General features: G+C 36.6%; 1 protein-coding gene across 1 annotated transcript; it reads right to left on the reverse strand.

The window, feature by feature from the left end:
• Positions 1–12,222: 12,222 nt before the first annotated feature.
• On the reverse strand, positions 12,223–13,697 carry LOC148013997 (uncharacterized). Its single transcript, XM_087667213.1, has one exon. It carries the CDS (start codon positions 13,611–13,613, stop codon positions 12,756–12,758), a length of 858 nt encoding a protein of 285 aa, XP_087523339.1. The 5' UTR covers positions 13,614–13,697; the 3' UTR covers positions 12,223–12,755.
• Between the last annotated feature and the right edge of the window lie 712 nt (positions 13,698–14,409).

Raw genomic sequence — 14,409 nt, forward strand, 5'->3', positions numbered from 1 at the left:
GCATCCATAGAGATAGAACAATTAGTGGCAGCAGGCAACTCATTACAAAATCCACCAGGATCAAATGGAATATCACCGCCTGGATCAAAAGGAAAAGAGTCAGATGGATCATAGAAGTACTCCTGTCCACCATCATCCTCGAAATCTTCATTTTCAGCATTGATTGGGACTGCATTAACTTCATCTATGTCATTTTCAAGGTCCTCAAGAACTAGCATACTCTGAATTTTTGGCTTGGCATTTTTGTATACACACTTTGAAGCATGGTCAGGAGTATACTTTTCTCCACACTTGAAGCATAAGCCTTTGTCCTTTCTTTCCTTGTAAAGATCCATGGGAATATTTCTAGAATTTGTATTGGCTGAAGTAGACTTAGGCTTATTGTCACCGTGCTTAAATTCAACCTTTGGACTGTTTGCTGTCCTGAAATTGCCTTGAAGCCTAGAAGCATTAAATGGGGGATAAGTTGGTATCCGTAAGCTCCCACTAGGCATATAGTTGCTGCCATAATTGTTACCAACTTGCCCTTGCTTTAGAACAGTCCTTGGCTGTCCATAACTTGGCTGAAATGAAGATTCTTTCCTATACTTCCTTCCAAAGCGCTCTGCAAGCTCAATAGCCTTGAAAAGTGAAGTAGGATTTTGCGCCATAACATCAGCTGACAAGGATGGTTCCAAACCATACATGAACTTGTGTAACTTGGCCTCATCACTGATGTTTTCCACATACATGGTCAAGTTAAGGAATTGGTTTGTATAATCTCTTACACTTAGGCTCCTTTGTTCCAAGTTGTACCATCTTCGTTCTAACTTCTCTTTCTCAAGAGGTGAAACAAAGACTTCAGCCATAAGTGCCTTGAAAGCTTCCCAATTTTCAATAAGTACATTCTCTTTCTTGATATACCTCCACCAAGTGTGAGCAAATCCTTCTAAGTGGAGGGAGGCAAAATGTATCTTCATATCATCAGTTTTTGGAAATATGTCGAAATAAGACTCCATCTTAGAAGTCCATTCCTCTAATTCTGATGGTGAAGATGACTGGCCATTGAATTTGGATAAAACAATTTTGTCCTTGAATTCTCTATCATGGAAGGGTTGCTGTCCCAAAACTGGCTGATCAGAATTTCCAAGTACAGAACCCCCAAAATGAGATTGAAATCTTCCAACAGGTGGCTGAGAATTACCCTGTAATCTTCCTGTTGGTAAAGCACCCCTAGAATGCTGTGTATGCAGTCCAAAAGCTTGAGTATTGGCACCGTTCAAACTGCCCAAATAGTCATCATGCCTTTGTGAAGCTTCTCCCACTTCATATTGACTATTGGGTATGCCTCTTCTTCCTATGATTCCATCTCCATGACCATTTTGGTTGGATGGCTGAAGTGGAACTGAAGGATCAGTATTTGAACAGGCCTTTTCATTAGCTTCTTTTGATGCCACTTGTAATTGTAAAAGTTTAGAGACTTGTGCCATGAGTAGTTCATTGGACATTACCAATCTATCAATGGAAGCCTTAGTCTGATCAGTAGATTGAACCATCTGATCCATTCTTGATAGCATGGCCTCATGTCGCTCTCTATGCCTTAGTTCATGGGCACACAAAGTATCATTGAGCATGCTAATTTCTCCTTGTTGAGGCTCTTCAGGGTTCTCTTGAAATGTGCTTTCCATCATAGAATCCCTGATTTGCTGTGCATAGTCCTCCTGGACCTTATTTTTGCCTTTATGCCCTGCCATACTAGTGCAGTCCTGCAGTACCCCCTGTCAGTAAAACGGCTATAACTTTGGCTAGAAAACTCCGATTGCAAAACTTTTTTGTGCGAATCGAAGCTTACAATGCCCTCTTCGAGATGAGCTATAGCACGCTATAACAGGTTTAGGACAGAAAATTCTGTAACTGACTTTCAGAGTCTGAACTGTCCAGTCCTGCACCCTGTTTAGACCTGTAAGTGCCCTGTTTTGACCCTGTAATGCAAGAAAGTAACCTCCAAAGGCTACCAAACCCTGCAAAGGGGTATATAGGACCTGTGGGTACCCTGTAGTACCTGCACCTGTACTTCAGTATCAAAGGGTGTACCTGTATCCACCTGTAAATACCCTGTGGGTAACCTGAAAATGCCCTGTTTTACCCTGTTTTACTCCAATAGGTACTTGAGTCGTTGGAAAGTCTTCAATCTTCAATTCTCCACTCGCTGTACCTGTGTGAGGGATAAAACGGCAGGACGGGCTCCCTACACGGGCTCCGAATCACCGGGAGGTGGGCAAAGTTCCCCCCGGGTCGGTTGGTTGCACCCCTTCGGGATCTTCGATAGTGAGGGAGGGTCACCTCTCTTTTGTCCCACTATCTCCCCCGGCATCCACCTTTTTCCTCGGTGGGAATATCAACATGGCAGAGGCTAGTGTACTAAGCAATCAGCATGATATGCATTTGGAAAATATTCATTCAGTCTTTCATGAGATGCAATTGATTGAGATAAAAGAACTTGAGATGGAAGAAGGGTTTTACCTATGCAATTCAGTGACTCACTGATTGCTAGTACTTACCCTTTACAATTTTCCAATTTAGGCAAAAGAGAATCAACCAATCAATTGGATTAGAGTAAGCAAAGGAATCAATGAATGTATTCAGTCCATAGGATTCAAATGTTATGCTGAAATCTCAGATTGAGGCCCTTCATTCACTGATTGAAGCTAATATGCATTAGACAAGCATTGCATTCATGAATAGATGAATTCAAGCAAAGGTTGGCTGAGAATTTGATGAAAATGTTCAATTCTTTAATCTCTCAGTCAAATGGCTTAAGCTCAGCAGTTGGATTAATGAGAGAGATTAAAAATTGAAGAGAAATACCTTGACATGGCTGAAAATAACTTGCCAAATGCTTGATAGGGCTCCCGGTTGTCCAATGTTAGCAAAATAATCCAAGAAGCTTGCTTATCTGATGGTAGAGACCAATCTTGAAGCTTCAAATGCTTGAAATTGAAGCATTAAACCCGTTTCCCCCAAATTTTTGCTCCATAGAAGCTCTTGATCTTCAATCTTAAGCCATCCCGTGCTTAATCCTTGCAATTTGTTGAAGAATCCTTGCTGAAATGATTCCACGGGCCAAAAGGATGAAGAATCTTCAAGAAATTGTCAAGAAATGGAAGCTTGGGCTGAAGCTTTCATGGCTGCCCATGGACTGTTCATGTAGGGTTTCAAGAGAGTGAAAAGCTGAGAAATATGGTTCTATTTTGGAGTAAACACACCAAAACCTTGAAGGAATCACTGCCAATGATGAATTAGAAGCACCATAGCTGAAGATTGGCTGAGAACTGGAGGAGAACAGGGCTGGAAAAATCAGCGCAAATTTCGGGCTGCTGTCCAGGCCACGTGGCAGCTTCTACAGGGCATGATTGGTACTCCACTTGTTGCATTTGATGTCTAGAGTGCCATTATGCAGGCCATTGTTGATGGAGAGCAAAGATCAGTGAGAAAAGAAGAGATCTCAGCCAGCAAACTCCATGAAAGCTTGGGCAGAGCTTGAGGAAAGAGGAAAGGAAGACCTCTTTTGAAAAGTAACTGTAGTTTAGTCTCTAACTAAGCCCGGTTAACCATTCTTTACCCTAGTTACCTCCATTTTTGCATAAAATTTGATGACGTCCAGCCATTTAAGCCTTTACCCGCCATATCTGACCTTGAATAACTCCAGATGTAGTCATTGCTAACTGTAGTTGTCCTGCAGCACTCCACTAGTCACTGTCTTGTACCATTTTTTGTCTGAAATTGGTTTTGAAATAGGAAAATAGGAGTGAAAATGGAAGAGAATAATGGATCAAAGACTGAAGCTCTGATACCACTTGTCAGAGAGAGAACTAGGGAGAGAGAAAGAGGAGAGAGAAAGACTGCAGAGGAGAGAGAAAGACTGCAGGAAGAGAGAGAAATAGAGTGACGAGGAGAGAGAAAGACTAGAATTGGAGAGAGAAAGACAGGAAAGATGAAGAAGCCATGGAAGCTTGGAGCAAGAAGGGAGAGAAAGATTGTAATTGTATTGATATGTCAAAAAGATGTGAAAAATTACAACTTCTCTCCTTATATACCAGTGTCAGTGTGACATGGCATATTATTAACATTCTAAGTATTCCCAGCTTCTTACAATAAAAAAGTTTGGGGAGAGAGTGGGAGACAAACAACAAATAAAATAATTTGAAAAAGATATTGAAAATTTTTGGAAAGAGAGAGAGGGAGGACACTAGCCGCTCCGAAATTGGAGAAGGAGAGTGAGAGAGAGGAGACTGGGTGAGGAGCACCTTAGTAAGCATTATGTAGATCTAATGTTTAATGTGCTTGAGGGAAATGGAATATTATATTTCCCAAAATAATAAGTAAAGAACTTGCTTCACCAACGAATCAGGTGGATTTGTGAGCCTAGCTTTGCCACCAATCCCTTCTCTAACACCTAGGAGTAATAACTATAGTTGTCATTTACCCTCTAATACTCCATCATTATAAATATCATGGTACATGTCCAATTATTTTTTCATACACTATGAATGATACTATATCTACTTGTATCTATTGGTATTGCCATTGCTATTGCTACTACTTCTAATAATGTAACCACCACTGCTACTACCACAACTACTACATCTACTATTTATTGTCCTCCTCATCTTCTTCTTGTTGCTATTGCTATTGCTTCCATTGTTGCTGCTATTGCTACTACTATGTAATCTACCAACCTATAGTCTTAAGCATACTAGTTTAGCCTTGAATTTAACCATTCATTATCATATGTATAATAATTAATTTCATACAGGTAATTATTAAACTTTATCATCAACAATAATCTAGGTATTCAATTAATTAGTAATTAGCATAGAAAACCTTTAATCCAATATTCTAGTAGACCCTAGACCTAATAATAACTTACTACATATTTAGATTACTAAATCTTAAACCTACTAAACTCCAACCAACGTATTAACCCAATACCACTAACATTCTAAACCCCTAACCTATTATTACTAACCTACTAACGTTCTTATTAACCTATAAATGTACTACTAGTAACTAACTTATTAACTCACCAATATAATGCTACTAATATGTGAAATAATCTACTAATCTACTACTATCACTAGTAATTTGCTAGGGTCTTCATATGCTAACCTTTTACAACTATTAATGTGCAACCCTTAACATATTGATCTAACTATTAACTTTGTTATGAACTAACATATTTAATAATTAAAGTAACATGTTGAAAATTAAAATTTCATAGCAATCACTAATTAATTTTTAATTTCTCTTAGTCTAATCCTCAAAACATAATATATAAGAGAAAAGGAGAGAAATAATCACCTAGATTATGCTTATCATGGGATTTTATGGGCCTACACTCACAATACATTTTCTAGTTCTATATAAGAAATAACTAAATTGTAAAAATTAGCACATTCTCTTTCATCTCTATTCCCCTCTTCCAATCCTACGTCTTATTTTACACTAGTTCATCTCTAATTAGAAAATAATCAAATGTAAAGTTTATTAACTCTTTACTAATTATATTTTATAAACTAATCTCATACCATACTAATTAACACCAATTATAGTAAAATTTTAGATATAATTAAAATTTTATTAAAAAACATAATTACATTAATAATTTACTAATAATTACTTAATAACACCTAAAATTTACTAATAAAAAATTAATTAGATCTAAAATTGGTTACGTTTTTGCTAATTTCTCCTTAAATTATATCTAAAGCTTACTTTTCCCAACCTAATTATTTTCCTTTTTTTGCCTTCTTTTGATTTTCATAACCCTTTTCTTCCCTTTATTTATTCAAGATTTTAAGCTAATTATCCCCAATGACCCACTCTTTGTTCTTCTATATATTGATTCAAATCATGTTGTAGTCTTTATGGGGACATTAGGAGAGTGTTAAAACCTTAAAATTGGTATCTCCTCCATATATAGGAAATGTGAAAAGGTGAAAATTTTAAAAATGAATTTGCATGAACCAAAATAATGATCCTTGAATAATGGGAACTAAAAAGGAACACATGAAAAATGTAAAATAAGAAACATTAGTAAACAACACTCAATGGAAAAAATAAGACATGTTACCATCCTTGTAAGAGTATGGATTACCATTCTACATGTAAGAGGGTTCAATGGTAACCTTGGATGTAAAAAAAATGATTATCGTTCTATATGTAATAGAATTAAATATTCAATCATATGCCTTACATGGAAGACTAATGGTCACCACTCTATTAAATATTTACAAAAAAACTTAAAAATCTAAGAAAATGGCCAAAAATAAATGCAAAATATGAGCTTAAAGTACATTAAATGAGGAAGGAGGTGAAAAAGATGACAAGTTAAGATCTCTACTTGTAAGAGCAATCAATAGTTGCAAAGAATTTACATCTAAGAGAAACTGGTATCATTTTTTAAAAGTTTAATAAAAATAGTTACCATTTGAGCAAACCCACAAAAGAAGGATCCAAAAAATATTAATAGTCACCTTCCAATGAAATAGATATTATCATGTAACTATTGAAGGTTTGGCTTTTTGGGAGCTCATGGTTGGAGTGGGGAACATGAGGAGTCGAGCTTTGTCATGAGTTCAAGGAGTCAAGCTTCATTGGGACATTTGTACTTGCTATTCGAATGAGAAAGATGTACTAATATCATTATCAAGCCCTTAGTTTAAGTCAGATAGGTACTCCAATGAAGGGAGACATTAAGGCTCAATTTGGGGGCTTCCATAAACTAACTAAAAAATGTTTGGATAGTCAATGGTGGCTAGATATAAGGAAAAATGATTTCGTCTGGATTTCTCCATTGAGAACTTGGTTCATATACTCGATGTATGTAATTACAAAGGTTTCTTAATCACAATGACAATGTAATTGTGAAGCATCAAGTTAGCTAATAAAGGGGTTAACTTATAAAAAATCTCGAGGCCTTCTTATTGGCAAAGCACAAATCAGAGAATAAGAAAAAGAGAGAGAGTTGATTCTTTGCATTAGTTATGATGTTCATGGATTGTAGAGTTTACCAATTGCAACAATAGCATATTTTGACAAAAAAAGAACTAGGTTGATGCGCTTTTAGGGGCTATGCTATTCACAACATTAATCATGGGCTTTTAGTGTTATGGAAGCTAGATAGCATTACTTGTATAAGAAAAACTATTCCCTAAAACTTTGGATTAAGGTTAAATAAGCAAAGTGTTTTGGATTTCTAAACTTGAAATAAATAATTAAAAAAGCAACATGAAAAATTTACAAGTTAAAAGGATCTTGCTTATAAAAGAGGTGAATATAAAAAATAATATAGATTCCAAGAGTGAAAAATGCACTTACAGTTAGAGGGAGGTCAAACAGTAATAACAAGAAATCTAGTGATAGGGGGAAGTCAATAAGTGAAACTTTCTTATAGGAAGACATTGAATTCTTTTACTAGAACCGCAAGGATCACATCTAGAAGGAGGAAAGAAAAGGACTATGGACTATGGAAAGAAAGAGGAGAAATCAAAAGAAAATATTGAAGAGGTCAAAAAGTGGTAGTGGTGATGTGTTGTATGTCTCTATACTTGGGGATACATTCTTTGTTATAAATGATGGAATATGTGAGGATTGGATTCTTGATTCAGGGGCATGATTTCATGTTGCTCCTCATAGGGAGTGGTTTGCTATATATGCACACAAAAGAAGGTAATCCACTTTTGTTATTGTTGTTGTTGCTTTTCTCATTTTTCTATTTAGCTCTTGAAGAGAAGTAATACGAAACTGAAAGAAATCTATATTAACCAAGCTTGTGTAGGAATGTATTTTTTTGTCCTTCTTCTTTGTTTTGAGATCCATAAGTTTATGTATCAAGTGTTAAATTTCCATTACATTTAGGATTAGGCTTAATTGTTACAATAGTACTCTATGTAGAGTGTTATCTATAGAGTTCTAAGTTGGGCTGGGCTTACTAGTGCATGTAATAGCATGACTAGAACGTATTTAGTCCTACTGATAAACCCATTGAAAAATGCACTCTATGCATTCTATACAACTTTGTGGGACTTTGTATTTTCTTGTGTTTTATTGACATGTGGTAAGCTTGAAACATATTTTGAATTTTCGTTTTCTCTCCTCTGCTTTTGTGTACAAACAAGAAGAGACAAGGAAGCAGGAGGGAAAGAGAACAAATAAAGAGCATGCAAATAACATTGTATCTTTCTTTCATTTCTTTTCAAAAAACACATTACTTTTTAAATTTCTTAATCTCTTTTTAGGGTTTAGGTTTAGTATGTAGATGCTATTGCATGTACGGTTTGCTTTATGTAGAGCATGCGTACTAGTTGAAGCAATACTACATTTTAAAGAAGACACATTTAATAACATGGCTAAATTGTAGTGAGTTGTATTATGAAACACACATGTAAACGTTCAACAATTCATTCTTGTTTTTAATTTCTTGTTAAGAGAAAGAAGGTGCTAGAAGAGGTGAGTGATAAATGAAATGCAACATGAGATACAAGAGCATACATGTGAGTTATCACATTGGAGAGCTATCATGAACATAGTGCAATACTAATTTAAAGAAGACACATTTAATAACATGGCTAAATTGTACTGAGTTGTATTATGAAACACACGCATAAACATTCAACAAGTCATTCTTGTTTTCAATTTCTTGTCAAGAGAAAGAAGGTGCTAGAAGAGGTAAGTGATAAATGAGATGTAACATGAGACACAAGAGCATACATGTGAGCTATCACGTTGGAGAGCATACATGTGAGCTATCATGTTGGAGAGCTATCATGGACATAGTGCATTTCATTCTTGATTTTGTTGAGGCTAGAAACATTGTTCACACTTAAATCTTCTTATGAATGATAAGGTAAGACTTATTATTATTATTGTGAAGAATATGAATACCTTATCCTTTTTCTTGTGTTCTTCTTTCCTAAAATAGAGCCATTCAAGAGAGAAAGCAAGATTCGAGAGACATTCTTCTTACAATGAGATAAGGCTTCTCCTTCTTCTTCTTCTTCTTGTGGCAAACATAAATACCTAAGTTTTTCTCTATGTTCTTCTTCTTTAGAACATGATTTCTCAAGAGAGGAACCATCATTCAAGAGAAGAGAATTGCAACTAAACTCAAGAGAATGCATTTTCCTTTCTCTCCTTCTTTGTAAAATGTGTATAATTTTTAAATTAAGGTATTAATATTTTCTTGTTTTCTATTCCTTGGTGGTTGCTTCTTTTCAATTTGAATAGTTAAATTTTTACTTTCTTAGAACTCTGTTGTTCTTGTTGTAGTGCTTTGTAGATAGTGTAGAGCACTTTGAAGTAATACATTTACATGCATACACTCGAAAAGTATGGTCCTTGTAAACTAATTTATTATGCACCTAGTGTAGATATTTTTTGGTTGTTATAGTAATAGGATTCCTTGCAAAATCTACTAAATAAACACTTGATTAAACATGCTATTATGCATACTATTAAACACTCTATTAGATACAATAATAAACTCTATTGACTGAATGCTATAAGTGATTATACATGATTACTTCAGTATAATTATGTGATTTTATTGGTTATTTAATATTTATAAATTTAAAATTTTTAGATACAAATATTGCAACATATGGTAGTGTATATTATTGTATATGTAATTCCCATTTGCACACTGGAATTGCATGAATGTGCAATATGCTATTACAAACATGGGTCACGGGAAGTACATAACAAGTAACATTTCTATGGAGTAGGTTACCCTTAGACCATGTATGATGCATACCTTGTCATGAGTAGATCCTCATATGCTCCTCCATGGTATGAACTTTCTAGAGAGAAAAGCCCCACTTGTATGAGCAAGGGATACATGTTCATGCTCATGTCTATGTTTCTGTTTTAAGGCCTTCACTTGTATATATCCTAGATTATATACTAAATTAGTGTATGAAACACTAGCATCGTAGTTGTAATATATTATCAAAATGCTACACTTCTCTTTTATGTAATTCGAAGCCCACCTCTCCTTTTTTGTAAGTACATGATGCTTGAATCCATGTATATCTTTAGTTACAAAATGGATTTCAATTTACCAACATAAAGTGTAAGTACAATGTTTGGGCTTAAATTATATTGATTAAATAATATTTGAATCAATAATCAACTTATTGTGATATATTATTTGTGATAGATGAAAATATTCATAGGAAAAAAGCTAGGGAGCCATTGGCTAGATATTCGCAACTCAAACTAAACTTGGAAATTTGCAAGATGCAACTTCTTAAATTTTGTGATACTAAAAAACACTACATCTATAAGCACACTTATATGCAAGTTTAACTCCTATATATTTGAAGAAGTTATATTTGTGCATACGAATGCACTTATAAAAGTTCTCACGTAAGTTTTTTCTTAGTTCATAATTAAGATGCATCTATTTACCCATCAACAAGGCTCTTTCCTGGTAGTGTATAGCTTCAATTACAACTCTTTGGGAATAACGTCATGGTTGTACTTTTACAAGCAACAAGATTAACTTGTCCTCAAGGCCTAATACAAAGAAAAGAATCCCACTAAGACTGCATAGGGTCATCCATTAATTAATGGATTAATATAAATATTCTTGATTTTACACATTGAAAAAAGTACCACACAAACTAAAATAGCAAGATAGAGTCCATGAAGTGAATAATTCTAATCAAGAAGTGGATAATGCTAAACCAAAAGAATATCATATTATTTCTGATATTAGTTATTAATAACAACCCACAAATATAGTTTTGACAAGTTTTAAATGAGATTGTGCAAGAACTCGAAGCACATACAATGTACTCTTAGAAGATTTTAGTGTATGTAGATATATATTGAGACCATATATGAACATCTTTGAACATTTCCTTTGCAAGAGAAGGTAGATGTAACTTTTGAATGCTAATGGCAACATACAACTCCTCATAGCTACATCATGTATTCATAGATTTATAATTTCACCCAACATATTGAAATCTCATTAGCATGACTATAACCCAATATACATTGCCCTTCTTGAAAGCTCAACACAACCACACACTTTACATAACATTTGTCACGATAGGACCACCACATATTGCGTTGGATTTCTAAAACTAATTCGACATCTAACACATCTTGCTAACGAATTCGACTATTTCTCAATATATATTGCTCTTCTTGAAATCTAAACGTAACCCCAAGTAATTCACTATATGTATACCCTCTATATCATGTGCGTTCAAGGACTATTTATAAATATCATTATTTGTGAATTAAACACAACTCTTTTCTATTCAATATATAAGTAACCCTTTATATGGGACCCTTTTGTATGTAAAAAATGTGTAAAAATTGTATTTTAAAAATCCCTTATGTTGAACCCACGTGATACATACATACATTTATGACTAACCTCCCCGGGAACACAACAAACCTCTCTAGATAACCTATGTTAGGATAGGACCACAACACACTATTCTGGTTTTTTGAAATTGCGTCAATTAGCACGTTTATGTTGTACACTACTCGTATGCTGTGCACAACATTCTTGGAATTGCTAAAAGTATTGAAAACATTTCATATTCTAATATGGTTACCATGAAGAGAGGGTCAAAGTTTAATTTTTTCTTGATAATATTTGAGTGAAATTGCAACTACTTAAAGATCTCTTGTCTCTTTCTAAGGCTTCTGTAAGCATGATAACATTGGATTCTAGTAGTATCACATTTATGGAACCATATAATAGAACTTAGCTTTATTGATGTAACAATTATATCTATCATTTGTTGATTGAAGATATAAAAGGGATGATTCCAAAAAGTTTTAGTGCTTGATACAGTTTACAAAGGAGTGTTTACTCAATCAACCATACGTTGCTATAGACCCACATAAGTTCAAGTATGGAATTGAAGCAATATGGAGGGTTATGATGAAATACATAAAAAAGGTCCATTGTTGCTGATGAGATTCATAAGAATCACAAGTACATTTACTTCATTTGTTGATCACCTTTTTATCATTGTGGCTTGCTTCGGAAATTAAGCTATATCAGCTTGGTGGGCATCATCCATGTCCACATCGTTAGATTCTTTATATAGGCCTTCCGAACATGAAGCGAGAAACTAGAGAGGTAAAGTGGCGACAACGATCATGAGGAACACCTTTGTTGTTGAGAAGATGGTTTGCTCTCTAAATCAAGAACTCTTTTACATAAGACATGGGGTTTCATGTATTAAGTACCGAAATCTCTGGAAATTGAAGGGAAATCCAAAAGTGAGTATTTTCTTTTGCTTATACCACAGCAAGAAGCCAGTCGGCCATCTCTCTCTCTCTCTCTCTCTCTCCGCGCTCATTGGAGCTCAGAAATGGGCTGCAGTACCATGCAGGTATGATCTCAAGACTCAAATGATAAACATGTACATGGGCGAGGAGTTACCAAGCCAATTTAGCCGAATACATACAAATTGGGCAACTCGTGAGGAAGGAAACAGATAAGAGACTGTAGTACTCACATATGTATTGTGTGATGGGAAAGAACAAGCTGGGAAAGTTGATACGCTGAGGATAACTAAGCTTCGTAATGACGAGGAGATCAAGGGAAGGCCGCATCGATCAGCACCGACAATACGTCTAGTACTGTATTAAACAGCTGATAATAGCTGGAGACGTAGAGTATACACTAAGTATAGCGTAATTAACAGCTGGTAATTAATGGCGGGCCGGCCGGGCTATCCTGATCACGGAAACTGATTCTCGTCGAGGGACTCTCGCTTCATGCGGGCGAGGCGGCGGTTGATGAACTCGGTGAAGCGGCGGTTGAGCTCGTCGTCGGTGAGGCTCTCGATGGGCCGACGGTCGTCGTCCTCCTGCTGGTTGCTATCGTCGTCGTCGGCGGCCATCGACGACAGGTCGTTGTCGATGGTGCGCACGCGCCGCATGCCCGGCGCATCCAGCAGGAACGTCGCCGAGTCGATGTTGTCATGATTCGACCTGCTTCTCGTCAGCCGCGCCTGCGACGACGACGACGTCGACCCCTTCGCCTCCTTGCTCCTGTGCCCGCCTCGCGACGACCTCCTCTTCGACGACCTCCCATGATGATGACGATGATGATGATGACGATGGTTATGATTTTCATCGTTAGACCCCGATGCCTTGCCCTCACCCGCCTGCGATATTAGCCTCGCATCTGCGGCCTCCCTATCGGCTTCTATCGCCTTCTCGGGTACCTCCTTTCCTGCGGCGCATTCACTCTCCTGCAGCTGCTGCACTACCTCGCCTGCATGACTCAGCCCTAATTCTCCCTCTCCTTCTCCTGCAGCTTCATGGCACTCTATCGATCCATTCGCTTCCTTAATCCACTCCCCATTTGTTTGATCACCATTACTCACGATCCCTTCTTTACCATCCTTCTGGCCAATATTGACCTCACTCCCCCCGCCCTCATGATCATCTCCCCCTTCCCCTAGTAACTCTCCGTTCGACGCTATGCATATCCTCTTGTTCTTCATCAGCATGCAAGAGAAGAGACTAACCTTCACCTTGTCCATGCACCTCCCCACCCAAGAGCTCGCCATTGTCCTCATCTTTTCTGCCATCTTAATGCAGTGTTTGATTCCCTTGCCTTCTTTTGCATACCTTTCCCTTTTGCTTATGCAGACTCAAACCGCTCTCCCCCGGCTTTGTAAGGGGTATATATGCACAACCCCCCATAACAACTTTCGTTTTTTTTTTTTTTTTTGCTTTCCCCCCCCCCCCCTTCCTGTTTCTCAATAGCTACATCCACCACTCAAGGCCTTTCCCCCACTTAGTCCCTTTCCGCCTCCTTTGTCACTTTCCTAACCATTGCCAACGCCTCACACCCATTTCCAACACACATTCTCTTATAATAGTTAAATTAAGCTTATTAAACTCATAACCATCACATTCATAGTTGCTTTTGCCAAGTATCTATGAGCTACACCTACTAGCTTTTCCCCCCCACTTAGTCCTTTTCAATGCGTGACTTTTCCCACTTAACCATGTCCTACATAGTGATATACCATGGCCCCCCCACTCATAGTGCATATAAAACTACTATAATACAAAGAGACACTTGGACCAATACTAATATTTGCACCCCCCCCCCCCCAAATTGTTCCCAAATCTACATATTTTTCCTTCCTTATGCACTCTTATCTCATTCCCAATCCTTAAACGAATTTAATTTATTCAAATGATGGTCAAGTGAAACATTGTGTTATCCATCTATCCCTTTTCTTTAGTTTAATTTCACATGCAACTAGAGTGTAATCAAGTTAAACATTGAAAATATTTTGCATAACTATGACAATGGGCACCACTAGGGCCATAATATCAATACACTATCTCCTTTCATGGAGTATTTCCCTTATA

The sequence above is a fragment of the Lygodium microphyllum genome, chromosome 25 (genome assembly GCF_053477565.2).
Source record: "Lygodium microphyllum isolate KBCC chromosome 25, Lygodium_microphyllum_v1.1.10, whole genome shotgun sequence".
NCBI lineage: Eukaryota > Viridiplantae > Streptophyta > Polypodiopsida > Schizaeales > Lygodiaceae > Lygodium > Lygodium microphyllum.